Source organism: Olea europaea, chromosome 19, assembly GCF_002742605.1.
Source record: "Olea europaea var. sylvestris chromosome 19, O_europaea_v1, whole genome shotgun sequence".
NCBI lineage: Eukaryota > Viridiplantae > Streptophyta > Magnoliopsida > Lamiales > Oleaceae > Olea > Olea europaea.
The window spans coordinates 4,859,463-4,872,892 of NC_036255.1; the positions used below are offsets into that span (position 1 = coordinate 4,859,463).

General features: G+C 35.2%; 2 protein-coding genes across 5 annotated transcripts; one reads left to right on the forward strand and one right to left on the reverse strand.

Annotated features, from left to right (window-relative positions):
- The first annotated feature begins 415 nt into the window (after positions 1 to 415).
- LOC111368585 (eukaryotic translation initiation factor 3 subunit J-like) lies at positions 416 to 4,441 on the forward strand. 2 transcript variants are annotated; one of them, XM_022989919.1, is made up of 5 exons: positions 416 to 643; positions 823 to 880; positions 1,477 to 1,595; positions 3,261 to 3,400; positions 4,232 to 4,441. In XM_022989919.1, exons 2-5 carry the CDS (start codon positions 868 to 870, stop codon positions 4,422 to 4,424), a joined length of 465 nt encoding a protein of 154 aa, XP_022845687.1. In that variant the 5' UTR covers positions 416 to 643; positions 823 to 867; the 3' UTR covers positions 4,425 to 4,441. The 2 variants fall into 2 exon arrangements, with proteins under 2 accessions (XP_022845687.1, XP_022845688.1); XM_022989920.1 differs by having other exon boundaries at positions 417 to 583; positions 4,232 to 4,440.
- A 420-nt stretch (positions 4,442 to 4,861) lies between these two features.
- On the reverse strand, positions 4,862 to 12,374 carry LOC111368586 (calmodulin-binding protein 60 C-like). Of its 3 annotated transcripts, none has more exons than XM_022989922.1 (8): positions 11,986 to 12,374; positions 9,441 to 9,516; positions 8,343 to 8,401; positions 7,305 to 7,795; positions 7,056 to 7,216; positions 6,766 to 6,969; positions 6,154 to 6,370; positions 4,862 to 5,695 (listed from the first exon to the last, which is right to left on the reverse strand). In XM_022989922.1, the coding sequence occupies exons 1-8, from the start codon at positions 12,099 to 12,101 to the stop codon at positions 5,154 to 5,156; spliced, it is 1,866 nt and encodes a 621-aa protein (XP_022845690.1). In that variant the 5' UTR covers positions 12,102 to 12,374; the 3' UTR covers positions 4,862 to 5,153. The 3 variants fall into 3 exon arrangements, with proteins under 3 accessions (XP_022845690.1, XP_022845692.1, XP_022845691.1); XM_022989924.1 differs by having other exon boundaries at positions 9,441 to 9,696; positions 11,986 to 12,106; XM_022989923.1 differs by having other exon boundaries at positions 9,441 to 9,733; positions 11,986 to 12,076.
- Positions 12,375 to 13,430: the final 1,056 nt, after the last annotated feature.

A 13,430-nucleotide genomic window follows, 5' to 3' on the forward strand; every position in this document is an offset into this window, starting at 1 on the left:
TATCAATAATTATTCCAGTATTAATTTATTCTTAACTTCTATTTGTCAAATTTGTAACTTTCGAGTTTTTAATGAATGATTTTTAATTTATTATATCAATAATTATTAATCTATCAAAATTTAAAAATAAATGTTAAATGAAAATAACCATAACATTAAAGAATTATAAATAAATTAATAGATATTAATTCTAAAAGAACAAAATGATATAGATGGAATAAAAAATTGTTACAAAAGGGAAGAGATGGCAAAATGGGAAATTTATAGAATTACTCTAATTTAACACTATTCATCACATTAAATAAATAAATAAATACCCAAAAAGAATCCTTCAGCCTTCTTGTAAGGAAGGGTAAACCCAAAAAACGGTGAGATTCTCATTAAAGAAATCGAATATTTAAGAAAGGTCGAAAAAGAAATCGAATATTTTTAAAAGTAGACGAGAAAATAACGAAAAACCATAATAAATCAGATTCTCTGTCTGGCCTTTGCAATTTCCTCTATAATCTCCGTCTTTACTTAGCTCACCGAAATCTTTGAATCTTCTCTCGATTGCGAGTTGTGATTTTCGCCTGTCAAGCGGGTGCGTAGGGGTTTTTATACTAATTTAACAGCTTCGTCCTTTTCTATAATATTTTGAATTGTAAGTACGGGTACATGCGTTTTTATTGTCTCAACTTTTAATCTTGGTTGTATTTTTTAGTTATCCCCTTTTATGATTATCATATATAATTTGTTGAATCTGTCTCTCATTTTTCGGATTTGATTTGTTTATTGTTTTATTATGAAATCCTCGTCATAAATTTGTCTGAATTCTTGCAGTTATCTAAATTTTGAAGTCTTTCAGTGAGCAAAAGTTGATAGTTGATGGAGGACTGGGGTAATGTTTCATTCTTTCTCTCTTTCTTCCTCGTCTTGGGCGCCATACTTAGTTTTTTCCCCTTACTCTATGACTTTAGATTCTTATAAACATACGTCAATGAATATATTAGTTTTTTTTCCCTTTTACAAGAAATTGGCTATTAAATTCGGTCTATTTTCGTAATTCATAAACGTGTATTTTGTTGCTTAATTAGTATGGGTTCAATGGTATCAGATTTGTGGCTTTTGGTTGGCAATAAATAGAAGTCCTTCAGAGGTGTCTTTTGGTGTAATCAATGCGTTGTGGTACTTATATGTCTTCTGATTTGGAAAATGACTGAAGTCCCTTCTACCAAACTTTCATGGGTTTTGATTAGGAAAACAAGATAAATCCCTTCTACGCACTCTGATCAATTTGGCGTCACATTGTGTATGAAAAGCTAAATTAAGATGTTGTTAGCTTTGACTATGAAGCATGCTTTCAAATTTGCGTAGTCTACGTTATTCATTTTTGGTTTATTAAGGGTTTGTAATGATATTCATTCTCCTCATCAAATTTATCCAAAGTTCTTTAGGTAGACAAGTTTTTGAATGCCAACGTATTTGATAATTCAGAGGACGAGACAATTCCAGATCTTCTCAAAAAGGAGCAACTAAAGAGTAACTGGGATGATGAAGATGTGGATGATAATGATGTGAAAGAATCTTGGGAAGATGAAGATGAACCTGCACCAGTATATTTGCTGATAGTTTAACTTTATCACTAAGCTGGCTTACATTAAAATTTCATTTAGAGAAAAATATGCAATTTTGTTCTAGATTATGAATGCTGTGTATTTCTTCACTCGTCTTTGATTATTATTATTATTTTTTTTTTTTTTTGTCTTAGATATATGTTGCATGTTTAATTGGCAAAGAGAGGGTAAGGGTACATATATAAACTTGATTTCAGCATTGTGCTGCCCACATTTTGAATAATGCTCCTGACAGCATCTTACATTTTTTAATGGAAGTGTAAAGACGTCATCTATTGACGGTACATGTATGATCTGATTCCTGTGGATTGTTCCATGAGAATTCCTGAAGAACGTATAGTCTTACTAATAACATTTTTATCGCTGACGATCTCTTAAATTAATATGCTACAAATTTAATGCACAGGCAGTTTGAAGGCATACACTCATCTTATTTCGATGTTACATTTCATGTTTAATTGCTTTCTTTTTCTTTTTCTTTTTTTTGTCAAAATGCCTGATAATAATAATATATTACCAACTATTGACACATGATAGCAAATGACACGTGGTGGGATGAGCATAGAGGTCATCCTTTTTATTTTAATTATCAAAGGAAAAATATTTTCCTATGTTCAATAGTGTAAACCGGGTAAATCTGGATTGTGGTCTTTTTACTCCACCAGGCGAGGCTAGACATAAGCCTCAAGGCTCTTTGCAACTAGAAAATTAGAACATTTTTAATTAAATTAAAAGTCTAATATACAACAAGAAACATAAAATTGATCGCCAAAGTTGTATATTAATTGAGTAGGATTTGATAACAAGACCGCTAATCATATCTAGAACTAAAAGTCTAACATGATGGAGCTGGCCATTTAGTTGAAGAAACAGGAAAAATTAAAACACAGAGATACAGGCAAGAAACATCTAAAAGAAGAAGGAAGTTACTTGTAGCAGTCTCACCACTGGCTGTTTGTCGCTGCTAAAACGTTGTAACTTTACTTTGGAGGGGGTAATTGCCCTTCAGTTGTCAGAATACGGGCTACAGCATACTTGTCTCTTCATTTCTTTGAAGCCCTAATTTTTCACATCTTTTTCTACTAGTTTTTAGGGTTGTGCTTTTTTTTTTTTAAAGCAACTCTGGAACCTCTCAAAATGTTATCAAGTAAGAAAAAAACAGCTTTGGCCAACGTAAAATGCTGAGGCAATGAGAAAAGGAAATAGCATATGCCTCAATTGTTTGAAGACGTTAATGTTTAATAAAGATTGGTGTCTTTGACGATAGTTATTTTATATTATCTCTAGTTCTTTCATCTTTATAAATAAACTTCTTGATTAGCTGGTTTCTTCTTCCTTTTAGAGTTGAAATTGCCAAGTTTTGACAATTGATGGCGAATAGCTTTTCAGAAAATGGCAAATTATTCAGTCTTTTTCTCTTGCTTGATCAGGACCCTGTATTTTAACTAGAATATTTTCCCTTTTGTGGATTGTATTTAATGGTTGTGCTGACTAAATGTAGAAAATTTAGTTGACGTTAAAATTTGTTGGGAGTACCGTTTAAGGTACGTATGTGCAGTTGATGTTGTTACGTATGTGCAGTTGATGTTGTTGTTTCTAATCTTTTACTGAATATAATGTGCTTCATTCTTATGATGTGGTTAGGGCCCCAAAGCAGAACCTCTTCCTGATGTCTCAGAAAAGCCTACAGCAAAATCAGATGACAAGAAAGGGAAAGCTGTTGCTGTTGAAGCTGCAACAGATGCACCCTTAGATCCTGTACAAGAAAAACTTCGCCAGCAGAGGTGGGAATTGATTATTTTTATTTATGCTAAGATTTTGATGTCTGAAAAAAGTTGTCATATTCTATGAAATAGTTACTCTAGGTAACCTTGATGCTTACAAAATATAACTTATGAAGATCAAGCAAATCAACTGGAAAATAAGCATCTTCCTATTATAGGCTAATATTTCTTACTCAAGTTATATTTTCTTCCAGTCTAAGTCTTCCTGCTTCCAGCTGATGTGGTTTATCAGATTCTTTGCATTCCTGAACATATATATGGGTGTATTTACCCTGAAGTTATTATTGCCATAACCATAATTTTCTGCTATGTCTGCTTTCTTCATGGTGTCAAACTTTCCCTTCACCCATTCTTATTCTGTCTCCTTATTTTATTGTTTTCCTCCCTAAGAATAGGGTGGAAAGGTTTAAATTAATGTTGGGACATAGTCTGCAACTATGCATTGATTATTGGACCAGATGGAAGTTCACGAAAGCAATAAACAATGTTGGTTGAATTTGGATTGTAAGATGGCAAAGACTGGGACCATTTTTCTATGTATGGCTGTCTCTTTTTACTACTATTTTTTGTCCAGACACGTTTCTGACTGTTCATTGTTGAATAAAATAGGTTAGTGTTAGAACAATGAATGGGCCGTGTAATCTCATTGAAAAAGCTGTTCAAACTGTATCTATCTGAGTACAAATAAATATCACTAGAAATCCTCAATGGGCGATAAATTATGTCATTTCTTCTGATCATGTAGTGAATGGCTACTTGATAATTTTATTTTGGTCTTTGCTTCATTGTGATTGATGGTATGGGTATTACTCCTCCCTTTTTGTTTCATAGGCTTGTCGAAGAAGCTGATTACAGGTCCACTACAGAGTTGTTTGCTAAGGCGGATGATGAGAAAACTCTTGATAATTTTATTCCCAAATCCGAAAGCGACTTTTTAGAATATGCTGAACTTATTGCCCATAAGCTCTGTCCATATGAGGTTTATCAGATTTGCTTTGCCTGTATTTATATTTTTATTTGGTGATTTGTAGTCTTGACTATAATGATTTGGCTATTGCTTTTATTGCAGACTCGTTGTATACTTGGACGCATCTGTTTGTTTTATGAATTAAGTGCCACATCATTTTTAGTTCTAGAGAAGAAAGCCTATTTTTCATTTCATTTTGTGGTTGGAGATCAGTCATATTTCTGGCCCTATTTGTATTCCTATTTTTTTGAATCCAAGAATTTGAATATTGAGACAATACTTCATTTGGTATGGAAAATAATTATTCTTCTACTGCAAAGCTGTCATGGATATGAACTCAATTTTTGTTTCTATATATTTTGAGCTGATAGGAGAGATTCCAGTCACCTGATTACTTAGGCTCTTCCGCAGGTTTATATGCCAGTTCAAACACGGACAATAACAATTTCACACAGTTTACTGTTCCTTCTGTCGACTGAGATTTTCACAGGATGGACGTTAAAACAATAATTGACATAAAAGTAAGTTCGACTTTTATGATTAACCAAACATGCTCTTAAAGTTCATCTCCTTCAGTTAGGATAGTGTGACTTCCATCCTCGTAGGAATAGCTTGTCATAAAATTAGCAGGCGCTGAAAATTTATTGTCAAAATGGAAAAAATAAAAATCTCACTAAACAGCCAGAAAGTGTTGCATTCAAATTGCTCAAGAGTCTTCAGCAGACTCAGGTTAGCCGATACTCCAGCACTATGGAGGCTTGGCAGTGCCACAATTTGCCATATCTATCAATCATCCAATTCAGTAATCTGAGCTCTTCTCTCGGCGGCTTTCTTCCTGATGAAGATGCCCCACCTCAGAGCTGCTTTGAGTTTGAGCCACCCAACAACAGCTTTGCCAGACGAACGTGTTCTATTCTCCTTAATACGATAGTTAGAAGGCACGTCAGGGTTGAATGCGTAGTTATACTCGTTGCCATTAAAGGGAGCACGACCATGGCCATCCATACTAAATACACGAAGCATATGCTGCATGTCTTCGTTTTCCAGCATCTCGTGACTTCTTATGCGAATTTCATCCTCTGGGCAGAAATCCTCATATCCTCTATAAGAAATAAGATTTGATGTGTTACCAACATGGAAGTTTTGCACAGTTGACTTTGACGGACCAAGTGCTAGCACATTCTCACTTCCAGATGGATGAGCTGCTAGTGCCGTGTTGATAGGCTGGTCATGTGGATGGAATGAAGTGTTGTCCAACTGAATGGCGGCTTTGAAGTTCATGTTTTGTGATTGCATCTGATATCTGCTGCCGGTAGTGTCATTATACCCTAGTGGAAGGCAGAACATTCTTAAAAGTAAGCAAAGTGCACATGAAATATGCTTAAAGGCAGATAGTAGAGCATTTTGAGAGAAGCTTATGATTATAGCCAAATAGGACTTAAACCCTTACAACAGATATGTTTGCTTACGAGAATTCTTGAAACTCATTGTGAGATAATATGTTGGCATGTATATGGTTATTATAGTCGTATGAAGCTTTTAAACTTTTCGCTGTAATTTTTCTTTTAATCAACTTTTTATATTTATTTTCCTGAACTATATTTTATATCTCTGCAACTCATGATCTCCAAACTAATACAGACAGAACCTCCCAAATGTCATTTGTAGGTATCAAATTATATTATTGGGCATAATATAATCAGGCATCCATCTCGTCTTTCTTTTTTCTTTTTCTTTTGGCCAAAGATCGACATTTTTACCAGCATTTCAAGTGACAAATAGGTACCTCCCATACTCAATCCAGAATTCAGATCCATAGAAGGATGCTCAGCAGGAATACTTTGTCGTCTGAGCTGATCAAAACAGCTTGGCTGATTTTTTGGATCAATCTGTGAACCAACAGAACCTTTATTTTCATCAAAGCCCAGGAGAGACTTGCCATCATATTCTATAACATGCATCCAATTGTCATATGCTTTCTTTACCAGAGTGTCGACAAACTCCTGCAATATGAAACGGAAAGGTGTCTAGTCAACTCTTTTCAATTTGAGAGAACAACAGATTCCTTTTCCCGAATCCTATGCCCACTGAAGGACAGAAGGAGCAAAATTGAAGCATGATATGTAAAGTGGAAAGAGAGAGTGTAAAATCATCTGCATATTCCAGTCTGTAATCAGAATTTTATCTCGTCTTGGCATAATAGTATAGTTGAATACTAAAATCTGACATGCACAAATACTTAGCTAACAAAGTCGAAAGTGTGCAATGGGGAATTTACAGAATAAATCAATATTGAGGAATTTGTACTGGTTTTTGATGTAAAGAAAGTTACAGTGAAATTCATTGAGAATAAGACGAAATATAAATAATGATTATTCAATCATAAAGGACTACCAACCTTCTGACTGTCAGAAAGAGAATCAACTGAATGATATTGTCCACCAGCGATTAGACCACTAAATTCATAGATATTGTTAAACACCACACTAATATTCTTCAGCTCATCAGGATAGTAGACATAGAGTTTTCCAGTTAGGACACAGGTCTTTGCATGCTCTAGAAGAACATCCCACATCTTATTCGACATTCCACTTCCCAATATCTAAGAAGAAAATCCATAATCAGATGAACAGAAAGAAACAGCTAATGAACCAATTTTTGAACAGGACTATTAATAAGACTTCTTACACTCCGAAGCCTTTTAGGGTCTCTCACTACAAGACGCAGAAAATCTTCTACTGTGAATATTCCAGCTTTATTAAGCCTCTTGTGGAATGAACCATCTTTCCCAATCTTTTCCAATCTCCAAACTTCATCATTCAGTGCAGGTGGGTAATGTTTTTTGTACACTATAAAACCAGAAATTTAATGACTTATAACCGAACCCACAGACAACAGATATTATTATTGTAAATATTTGACAGGACATGTACTTACACTCTCCTCTGTGATCCTTGACAGTGAAGGCATCTGTTTTTGCTTCACGGATATTGAAAAGCTCACAATAACTAGATGCAACTTTCAAACCTAGTCTAAACTTTCTACTCCTGATCCAACTAGAGTTGTCTGTAAACGTCAACTCCCCAAGGGTTCCTACACCTTCCTTCAACGTCACTTGTAAGTCCCCAGTTAGAAGTGGCCTCTTTCCTTCCCGCTCTTTCACTATATGAGACTCAAATTCTTCTGGAGTCCACCCCTCTTCATCCTCATTGTTAAAATCACCTTCAAGCACAACCACATCTAATTTAATTGAGGATTCTGGACCTGATGTTACAACGTGGCCTGTGATTGCATCAAGCAAGACAACAAGTATTGCACCCTGCTCTCCCTCCACTTTTCCTCCGGTAAAGAGAGGTAGTGACAACTTGGACCTGAAGTGCAACTGCAGATTTCTTCCATCGGGCCCTTCAATTCTTTTTGGAGAAACCCTGCTTGTTAACAGAGAAATTCAATATAAAGTGGTAAAGATAGCGAATATGAAGGGAGCTTCAGTGATTAACCCAACAAGTTGCTCATGCAAGTAGATTGCAGGGCCTGTTTAAAATCATCTCATGCTCATCTTTTTCACTATGCTAGACTAGGAAAATCTTAGTTTTCCATCCAATTTTCATACACAGACAGGTTACACCACTCCTATTATTGGTTTTCCACCTGTGTAATAGGAGGCGAGGCCTTAGGTCCATTCCATTTGTAATGTATTTAATAAGAATAGCATGATCCGTCTACATCTACTGTAAAAAAATGGTTTTTCTGAAAAAGAAAAGATACTTGTCCACAAATGTTGCAAATAGTTGGAATAATGGCCACAACCTTGTACTTCAAATTGGTTGACAAATGCAACTACTTATATAAAGTGGCCAAAAGGACAACTTAGTGTGCAGCTAACTGAAAATTGATAGGAATGATATCGATGCCTAGAAAGAGGAAAAAAATGGAATTTAAGGCAGCGGCTTACTACAATAGGTTAAGTCGTACCTTCCATTAAGATTGGCGGGAACTAACTTTGCTAAAGCACGTTCAACTTCTTCGCTCACCTGGTCAGCAGAAAGACAAGCGTACATAAGTTGGAACCCATTAGAAGTGTTAAAGCATCATAAGCAATGGACTAAGAATACCAACAAATTTGTGCTGCAAATTAAACTGAGAAATCAAGAGCAGGAGATTCCTCGGTTCACAGAATCCAAATTGTGAGAAATAACAAGCACATTATTGATTAACAGAGGCATAATATTTAAAAACCCCAAGAACATTCTAAATGGACTGTTCATATTAGTTTACAAGAAATTTTCCAAAAACAATTTGACAAGCATGCCCCTCTCATCATTGAGTATTATTAAAGCAGAAAGGAAATAAACTCTGATGGAAGATTTATCTTTGCTATCAACTAATTTGATGAAGAGATTTAGAAGAGCAAAAAACAACATGCTTCTAAACTGGAATATGGGATTTGATGCATATACATTGAAGTAAATTGGAATAATTTCAAAAGCAAATACAATGATGAGAACAATCTCCCTGCATGTATGATACCTCTGATTTCACTTGTTTCATTGTGCGTTAGCACCATGTTCACAACAAACTCATACGCAGGGATATATGAAATATACAAGGAGAGAATGACAATACAATCTATAATGAGAAGACACCAGGCAACGTGCATTTCAGATAGTAACGGGTATGGTGCATAATAGAACATCACATACGACCGATATTCTTTTTATATGTAATAAAATATTATATCATGAGTCAAAACTCCTTAAGGAAGCATTAAGGAGTTGTCATTTTATTGGCTCTCCTAGAAGTTCAACATAAACATTGACGAGTGAAAGAACTCTTGAAATATTTTCATTTTTTGACAAGTAACTGCAATTGATTTTAGAGTTTAAGATAAACTCTTTCTATGAATTTATCTGCAGAAATAGTTAAAGAGCATGGAGCATTTTTCTAACAACCAATGAAAGGTGGGTGAGATCGGACATTTTTTTGCATATAATCGAATGCATCACTTTTGTTTATGTGGTCAGATGTTCTCAGAAACAAAAAAAAAATCAATAGAAAGACTAATTATCTTACAACTCTCCGAAGAACTGGTTCCAGGGATGAACAAAGTTTCTGTAGACTGTCCACCTTCAGTGCTTCAATAATAACACTGCATCGACGGGTATATTTCTTAAGAAATAGCTTTGTGATCAAGCATAAAGAAGAAAGCATGAAGAGAGCTTCAAGAGTGAAAATACTTGACTTCCCTGAATATATTTATAACAATGAGAACTATATTGTACAGGATATGTTTTTCTCGTTTTCAATTTTGCTGAAGGCCTCGTATGTGCTGACAAAAGGGGCAGATCACAAAAATTCACTAGAGGCTGCAGGAGTGTATCTACCCAGATTAGCTTATTTGCAGCATTGGGTTGATTTTACTATTAATATAAAGATAATAACAAACTTAAGAACGAAACAACTTAGTACACTAAGGATGAATAAAGCGTAATATGATATATTGACTACACATATAAGATGTCTAAAGTTAATCTCCAAGCACAAGACCACTTAACCAGCATTTAGGTATGAAATAAGAAGTCAATGCACCCGCAATGGGAGAGTTCTTTCAAAACAATGTGGATGACAGCTATAGACAATTACACGGTTCAACTAATAGAGAGAGTTTGCAGACAACTTAATGCTCAAGGACATTATTCAATCTTTTGGATAGAAGCTTGTCAATTATATAAAATGGAGTCCTATGAGTGCCAAAGGTGTTTTTGTGAGAAACTCAATGTCTTGGAAGAGACATAGAGTTATCTGTTCGCCTATGTTTCCCTATAAATTATGCAAGTCTCTGACAAGTACAAGAGAAGAATCCATCTCACATAAACATGAGTATAGCTGATCAACCATCCATGATTAAATTCACAGGACAATATTAATAGATGAAATTATATCAGAGCACATGGAGGCTCCAAAGCTTGAGTAGTTTAGTTTTCTGTTTATCTTCTTGATTGGTTTTGAAGCTTTATGGAGAAAAGTTGATATGGCGCTTCTCAGTTTTTAACACTTCCACTCTCATTCCCTTGCTCCCGACAGGAAGTAAAAGTTACACCTATGTTTGTCACCATTGAAGGTCCACACGCAACATAACTTCACCCCAAAAGCAACTCCAGCATAAATTTCATCAATCCGAGGGCTCGTGATGGCAAGTAGTTTTCCATCAGGTTTTTGGCCTGTCCTCAAAGACCATACATTAAAAGCACATATGTCCTTAATTATAAAACCCAAGTATGAAAACTCTTCCTCACAGATGATTCTCCACTTCTCTGACCAATGCATTCTCAGTGGCATCCATTCACACTCATCATCAACTCCAGAGTCAGCATTCGTACCTGCACATTTCATAGTCTCTTTCCAATGCATGAAACATGTGAATGTATGGAACCGAACGTCACATGAATTAGTCCGAGTATTAACTCTAAACAAATGCATGCACTCACAACTGTCTGTTTTACTGCTAAGCCTTCTTCTTTTACTGAATTCTCATCGTCTGTGTCAAACTTTGCTGGGCATTCTGTTCAACTACATGCACTTAAAGTTCATTGAATTCTATAAAATCAAGAACTGCTCTACTTGCCAATCAGAAGTCATGGGTGACTGGTTACACCAAATAATTAGAGTAAAATTTTACTGTACCCGAGAGGTTAACCCGATATAGTTTCAATGAAATTCTGATTACCTTTTGCAGATAATCAGGGATTGCAGCCTTGTTTGTATAGTGGCCGGATGGAGTGGTGTTAGGTTGAAGAGCCATGCTTATGAAACTGCAAGCCCGCCATAGTTGGGCAGATAATGTGTCGCAATCGTAAATCCTAGCTGCCCCATACGCGGTTGCGTGTTAGGTAGGTTTTGCATATGTCGATAGTGAGAACTTGTGCTAATGGACTCAACGTGCTTAAGTTTCGAGCTTCCTGATATAACTAGGTGTTCTCAGTCGTTTTTAATGATTGTGGCTCTAACTTTGTAGCCTACACTTGGTTTTACCTCAATCAACTGAGCGCTTCTACTCCGTGTTAGGAGTGTATGCATTGTTATAAAAGCGCAGAACTTTTATGCAAGAAATAGGTTGGGTTCATGAGCTAGGCCAAGTGACTCAGCTATGACTGTTCTGAGTAACAATTAAGGCATCAATCTAGTCCTTCTAAATTGTTATTTGCCTTCTGTCAGCAGCTCATTTATGATGCCGCCAAGCACTGGGTCAGCCATAACAGTTGTAATGCCGACGCCAAATGCATACAGAAACTAACATCAATTTAGCGATCCTCAATACAAAAAGGAACAATTAATACAACAATTCTGATGAGCTAAATACGGTTGCATAATAATGTACTTGCATATGCAGATAACACAATGCGGATACCCATGACTAAATAAAGTAAGAGATTTCCGAAAGTCAACACTTAAACGAACTAACTCAAAACTTTTGCATCATTCGCGCGCTTGCATGTGTTTATCAATTATAAGTAACTTAAAATTCCCTCACGAATCAATACCTAACTTCATACGAACCAAAAAGAGTCAAAACCATTAAAAAATACATAATATTCATACAATATTTGGTGTAAATTACCTGGCAAGAGCAGGACGTTTCCGATCAGGTTGACCTTCCTGGCTACTACTCGGATCCAAACTACGTTTTTCTCTAGCCGCCATACTATTTGATCTTTCCATATACCTTGTTTGCATTTTCTCAGAGCTCCACAAAAAATAGAAAATTTCGTTCTCGAGATCCGATCTGATTATTCTATTCGAAGATTAAACAGTGGAGCAGAAAAGGGAAAATGCCAAGCGGGAAAATTGAAAGATCGTCGAAAATAGAAAGAAGTTTCAGAGAACCATCTTTGTAGTTTCCAACTTTTCTAATTTCTATTCTGATGGCGAATTTTGTAGAAAATTTTGTAACGTATCGAGAAATTGACGGTGTAGATGGCGTGTCTCTAGCTGCACATGGTGTATTGCTCACTGTCGATCATGCAAGCGATTAGATTTGACTTTGCCCGGCTGATTGCCAAAAGCGAGTGCTTGACCCTCCTCGTGTAGCCTGATGCCACGCAAATTTGTTGTGTATATTGTCAATATTACCCTTGGTAATTTCATATAGCCCCTTTTGGTGCTGATTTTTCAAGTCAAAAAATCAATTTTTTAATATAATCGGTCATCATTTTTTACCTCTTCATTTATATGTGAGATTCACCTTTCAAGCTAATGGTTAAAAAATTAATTGTCAAAATCAATACCAAACAAGCCAATAATATGGAAAACGACATTTGTATTTGCACCGTAATTTATTAGTTCAATGGAAAATGCATAACAAACAAGGTCAATGACAGACATTTTTCAGGGAATAAAGTGGCAATTTTTGATTGACAGAGTTTTCTTTAATTTTTTTTTCACTGTTAATGAGAAAATATCGAATGTATGAATATTTCGGTCATTGATCATATCACTGTAGCAGAATTGTAATTCAATATAGTTGCTACCAGCTCAGCACACGTGCTCTCGCGATTAAATAATTAAGAATTTTATTTTCTCATTTTTTATTGTACAGAATTATGGTAGTTAGATCCAAATCTGATTTTATTGGTTAAAGTAGTTGACTAGTCCATAATACCAGCAAAAAATTTCGTTATTTAATCATGATAGATATTTAATTAAATTTATTCTTTATTGTCATGATCTCCTGCTACATATTATAATTTGAAGCTTCAATTATGAGTTTATAACTAATAATTACTTTTCCCACATTACTTTTTTAGCTCTATTACTTTAAAAAGACTTGAACATAAGTGAAGGAGAAAGTGGGCAAAATAGTTAGCAGAAATTAGAGTTGGCCTCGAGAATTCTGAGGTTCTAGACGACTAATTATCATAAGGCCTCTAAACACAAGTTTTTTATAAGCATAAAAATACTTAAACATCTAAATAAATAACATGTTTATATTTAAACGATATTCGAGCGGAATCTGTTTTGCTTGCTAATCCTAACCAGTTACATCAATGAACCAAACTCCACTTC